Source organism: Lathyrus oleraceus, chromosome 1, assembly GCF_024323335.1.
Source record: "Lathyrus oleraceus cultivar Zhongwan6 chromosome 1, CAAS_Psat_ZW6_1.0, whole genome shotgun sequence".
In the NCBI taxonomy this organism is placed as follows: domain Eukaryota; kingdom Viridiplantae; phylum Streptophyta; class Magnoliopsida; order Fabales; family Fabaceae; genus Lathyrus; species Lathyrus oleraceus.
Genome location: NC_066579.1, coordinates 345220087 through 345225909, shown reverse-complemented (window position 1 = coordinate 345225909; position 5823 = coordinate 345220087). Strand labels below are relative to the sequence as shown.

The following is a 5823-nucleotide window of genomic DNA, read 5'->3' as shown; positions in this document are numbered from 1 at the left end:
TAACAAGTTCATCTATTATCATGTGCCATTTCTTACCAAACATAAATATCTGTCCATATATTGTTCATTGAAGTTTAGTTATATATGTACTATTCCTTATCCAATTTTTAATATCTATATATCTTTATATTAATTTTATTATAAACTAAATATTCATAAATTCATCATATCTACATATCCAACCAAATTTAGAAACCCATTCACCTAATTTTGATATAAATAAATTGGTTCATATATTGTCAAAAAAATTAGGTACGGTGTTGAAAACAGAAAGCCTACGTGGTTAGATATAGTTGAAATAAAATGGATAGACACATTTATCCATTCCATTAATTCTCACTTTCTGACCGTCCCCGCCGGTGATGTCATCAAATCCGCGCCGGCGAATAACAACACCGTCTAAAGCAAAACCACGTTCTTCTTCCCAATACTTTATGCTACTTTTTCACTTTCACCAAACACCATTAAATCCCTTATTTAAACCTTTATTTTATTTTTTCTTCCATTTTTCACTAACCTAGATGAAATTCATGTCTCCTATGTCAACTTTTTCAATTCAAAAACCTGAATTTCGTATTTGCATTTTCAATTGCACCAAAATTACCGCTTCATGGACTATGTAAGTTTCATCTCAATTTCTTAGTTTTTTGTTTTTTCCTAAATGATTTTTATTAATTTTTGAAATTTTGTGTTTGTTAATTGTTATTGGATAGGAATAATAGGTCTATGGATTCGAGATTTTCGCCAACAGTGAATAGTAATAGTGATATGAAGAATAAGAAGAAGAAGGATGAACTCTCGGTCTCGGTGCAGCTTTCAATCTCGCCTGTTCCTAAAGTAGAAGAAAGTTTGAACTCCGACGGTCTTCGATTCGATCGGTTGCAGCCGTCGGATTATGAATTGATTCGAGAAAATAGGTTTGAGTTTGGGCAATTTGTAGCTAGAGATGCTGTGCTTGATGAAGAGTATTGGGTATGTTTTATGAACTGTTGGGGAGATGAAAAAGTATTAGGAGTGTGTTTAGTTTATAGTTAATAATAATTTAGTGTCTGGAATTGTAGGGTTAATCAATTTAGTCTTGAAATTAAGGAAATTTTAGTAAAATGATGTTTGAAATTGAAAATTTTCGATCATATTAATACTCTTGCTATCCAGCTATAGCGGAGTGGAGGCCAGCTACTATGGAAAGAGCCTTAGTAGTGCATAACACCATAGCGGCCGCTATAGGGTCAATAGCAGGTAACGGGGCGGAGCGGTTCGCGGCCTGAAGCTGTTTCTGTCCTCCTATCCTTTTCCCTTACGAAAAAAGCTGAAACTACGCCTTAAATTTAAAACGTTTAAAGAGTCATTTTGGGTTTTTCAATCAAATTTGAGTTGAGACTCAACCCTAACCTTACTTCACGACTTTTTGCACTTTTCCAAAGAAAAATCACAAGTTCCTTCACCTCTCTTTGCACTTTGTTCTTCCCTGTGCATTTCATGTGTTTATAATTATTATTCATGTAATTTGTCCAAAAAATGATCAAATAGCGGCCGTCCCGCTATATGCTATCCTGCTATTCCATTTTTGGAGTCGGTCGCTCCATGCTGCTATTCGGGATTGACTACTCTTCTCTTAGGGTAGTATTAGAGATTAAATAGACCAATCTGAAAGAACTAATGTGATGTTTGATTGTTAATTTCAATGGCTACATTTCTACAATTTCATGAACTGAAATGTCAATTCACTTGGTGTGTCTTTTAATGGTAGATTGATAAGTAATCATATTTAGTAATTGAGGATGAAAAGAAAAAAGCTTAACAAAATGTTGGAGTGAAAGGAAAAATTGTTTTATAAGTGCTTACTCCTCTTATGTACCTTCAACCAATCCTTTACCATTCATTTGTACTTTTGTGAGATTAAATTGTACAAAAATAGCATTTTCTTTTATTTATTTGTATGTTTTTGAATTCTGTGGTAGACAGCAGCCTGGCTAAGGGCAGAAAGTCATTGGGAGAATCGAACATATGAAAGGTATGATACAGCACATATCTGAAAGAAAATATTCTTTCATAAATAAGGATTCTGAAGAATGGATAGAAACACTTTGTTCCTTTCATTGAAGCATATTTAATTGTTGTGCAAAATATGCATTGAGCAGATTTTAACACTTGTATTGAGAACAGACGATGAACCAGATCAAGATGCATAATGTCAAAATTTCGATTTAATTAACAGTAGAATGTAGGAAGAAGTATGAATGACCCTGCCAATGGTGGGTGTAATTCATCTGGCTTGACTCACAATAGATCTAAATTTTGGTGGTAATAATTGGCATGATGTTTTTTTTTTCTCCAGATATGTTGATATCTACAAAAGGAAATTCGCCGAGCAGGTACGAGTTGACAAATTAATTTCCTCAGTGAGCACTGCATATAGTCTTGAAAATTTTAACATGAATTGTTTAGGAATTTAATGCGGTAAAAAGGCGGTGCAAGGCTCAAAATGGGGATAGCTGTGCTTGCATTATCGCGGTAAATCAATCTCATCTTAGATTCTGATGTAGTTGAAAAGTCCTGGTTGAAAAATGTATTACTTTAACATTATCTGTTGAGCTCTTGAGTATATTTTCGACTAACGGTGTTTGGAGTCAAGTTTATCAGGTGAGGAAGGAGCAGAAGAATGTTAAGCGCTCGATAATAAAAAGTGTTGTAGGAACACTTGATTTAAATATCCGGTATTTGCTGCAAGGAGAGACTTTTCCCGGGGTACTACACATTCTTTCTCATCTCCTATTCTGTCTAGACCGATGGTGTTTATGTTTCTCATGATTTAGTCATCATTTATGCAGGAACGAGTTAAGACACCTTTTTCTTGCAGCACAAACAGGACACCACCAAGTAGATACGGTTACATTGCTAACTTATGTGTTGCCAAATCGGCTCGCCGACAAGGAATCGCAAGCAACATGATGTTTTTTGCTTTTGAATCTGCAAAATCTAATGGTAGTATAAACATTTAAGTTGGAGTAACTCTAGTTTATGTTCGATATATTCATGGATTCATTTAACAGGTGTGAGGCAAGTATATGTGCATGTTGACAGAAATAACATGCCTGGACAATTATTGTACCAAAAGATGGGCTTTGAGGTAATGTAATTTGTTGGTTCATCTATATTTCCAATTTCTGCAACAGATTGTTGCTTCTTGTGCAATCAATGACTGTGGCAGCTTCGTCTTCTTTTTCAGATGGTAGAATCTGCCAATTCCCGATTGTTATTAGAGGAAACATACTTGCTACGTTTACAGATGTAAATTACAAAAGATAGTGACTTATAATTCAATTCAAAGGAGTTGCATATTTCAAAGTTCAACTGCTTCAGTTCCTCTGTAAATCAAATTCAAGGTATACCTTATAGTCTATGTAAATGTGTGTAGGTGTCCATCTTTTAATATATGGATGTCTTCCATTGTGTATTTTTTCTGGTGTCTTGTATTCTTCCTTTTATTGAATTTGATGATAAGCATATTCAAATACATTTGGATTGTAAAATGATTAATGAAACAGAACAAGAGCAAGGATATGTGTTTTTTATTTTAGTGTTCTTGCAGTTACATGATCATATTCTTCCATAACATTTCCCAGCACAATTAGGTAACCCTTTAATTGGTTCCACAAACTAAACCATAAAATAACTCGCATTAGCACAATTAAGTAATTGGTTCCACCAAACTAAATCATCTATTAAATAACTTGCATTAGCATTAATTAAGTGTTTCTTCAACAAATACGTAACAATTAAGTTGAAGTAAAATTGTTTGTTCAATCTGGCAATAAACTGTATATATACTTTTTTTTTTGTTTTCTTTCAAATTTATTAATCACATAGAAAACAAAGTTTTTCCATAAACTGTATTTATAACCTATCTTGAGCTTATTAAAGTTAATCTAAAACAAGCTTATAAAAAAAAAAGCAAAAACCGGTCCTGATGGGATTTGGGACAATTGAAAACATTAGCAAGCATTTAAACACCAAGCCATTAAGTTATTATGTTAATTAATCTGCTGTTATTTTATTTGTTATGTGTTTATGCAGAAAACTTGATATCTTCCATCATCATCAAGAACAATTTCAGCTTTATCAACAACTCAATCTCTTCTCGTGGCACCATTATTTCTCCTTTGACTGAACATTTTCAACAGTTCCCAAGCATCCCCATTCTGACCATTCTGCACAAACACATGCGACCCAAATCCCTGAACAATTATTTGTGCATGAACTAAGCAACTCAAACCGAAATCCAACAACTCACAGCAAGCTTTAAGCACACAAGGAAAAGTGAACCTATCTTGATGCAATCTCACCCGTCTAAACATCTCAATGACATTCTTATACATATTACTTGAATAACTTCTAATAATACCATTCCACATAAACAAATTCTGGTTGGGAAATTCATCGAACAACTTACTTGCATAACAAACATGTCCAAGATTTGAACCTATCATGTTGCAATCCAGAGAAAACTAGTCGGTTATGTATCTAATAGAAAGAAGTATAATATTTGTTGAATTATCAAAAGAGTCAAGCTAATTTTGGGTCAGTACAACTTGACCCGTTGCAGAGGGTCTCGGGACTAGTTGATAGGACTTAAAAATTATAATTTAAATTGAATATGTATATATATTATTGGGAATTTCTTATCCAATCCAATGACCGAAAAACACCATATAAAAAATCTAAAATTATATTTAAATTTTGGAGATGCATCTTCGGATACACTCTTGCACCATCTTATGATACATTAAATGAGTGTCACCCTAGAATAAAATAAAATTTTATTTCGGAGATACAACTATGGGTATTTTATTGCTAAACAAAACACATAGGTTTTATTTTCTGTCTGTATAAGGAGAGGTTCCGGAGATGTATAGCTGAAATAAGAGAATAAGAATGGTACCGAAGATAAATCTCCAAAATCTCACATATACAAGATAATGTTAAATTGTAATTCCTTGTGTCGAAGCAGGTTGCTCGACAGAAGCAAGGAAGTGTCGAACCATATAGTGTGTTGAGTAGTGTTAGCTATTTTAGGTTTTTATAATTTTGGGCTTTTATAGTTTTGGGTTTTGACTTGAGGTCCAAGTTAACATAAATCTATAAATAGAGGGAGTAACCCTTATTTTTGTAATAGAGGTGATTAGAGTATTCATAATATTGTATTCACAGTATTTTGCAGTTGCAAAGTGAATAAGAAGTTTTCCACAATTTGTGGGCATAAAGAAACTCTGCAGAATTATATTACTCTTCTCCTTCATCGTTCTATACACTCTCTCTTTCTCCATTGTTCCTTTCTTTTTATTGCTATTGTGTGGATAATAACAATCCTGTTCATCAAGATTGATTGAAATTTTCCATAGCTTTTGGGGGATTTCCAACATCTGGTATCAAGAGCTCCGGTTAATCGATTAGTGGGAAGAAAATCACCATGACAACGAATCATTCAAATGGGTATTTTCCAGCAAATCTTCCGATTCTCAAGAACAACAATTATGAGAATTGGTGCAAGCAGATAAAGGTTGTGTTCTGTTATCAAGATCTTTGGGATCTTGTGAAGGAAGGAGTAGCAACGCTTGTAGAAACCGCGAAAAGGATGCACATAAAGAATTGAAGAAGAAAGATTATAAAGCTCTCTTTATAATCCATCAATGTGTTAATGCAGATAACTTTGAAAAGGTTGGTGATGCAAAGTCAGCGAAAGAAGCATGAGAAATTTTGGAGAAATCGTCTGGAGGCACAGAGAAGGTGAAAGAGGTGAGGTTACAAACTCACAAAAGAACA

The 5823-nt window shown here is 33.7% G+C and overlaps 1 protein-coding gene across 2 annotated transcripts; it reads left to right on the top strand.

Moving 5' to 3' along the window:
- Positions 1-207: 207 nt before the first annotated feature.
- On the top strand, positions 208-4676 carry LOC127135769 (uncharacterized). 2 transcript variants are annotated; one of them, XR_007808658.1, is made up of 10 exons: positions 208-619; positions 714-972; positions 1962-2014; positions 2339-2375; positions 2449-2514; positions 2644-2748; positions 2832-2985; positions 3054-3130; positions 3230-3386; positions 4078-4676. XR_007808658.1 is itself a non-coding variant. In XM_051062410.1 (9 exons), the coding sequence occupies exons 1-9, from the start codon at positions 522-524 to the stop codon at positions 3293-3295; spliced, it is 915 nt and encodes a 304-aa protein (XP_050918367.1). In that variant the 5' UTR covers positions 208-521; the 3' UTR covers positions 3296-3580. The 2 variants fall into 2 exon arrangements, 1 of the variants encoding a protein (XP_050918367.1); XM_051062410.1 differs by lacking the exon at positions 4078-4676 and having other exon boundaries at positions 3230-3580.
- The last annotated feature ends 1147 nt before the right edge of the window (positions 4677-5823 follow it).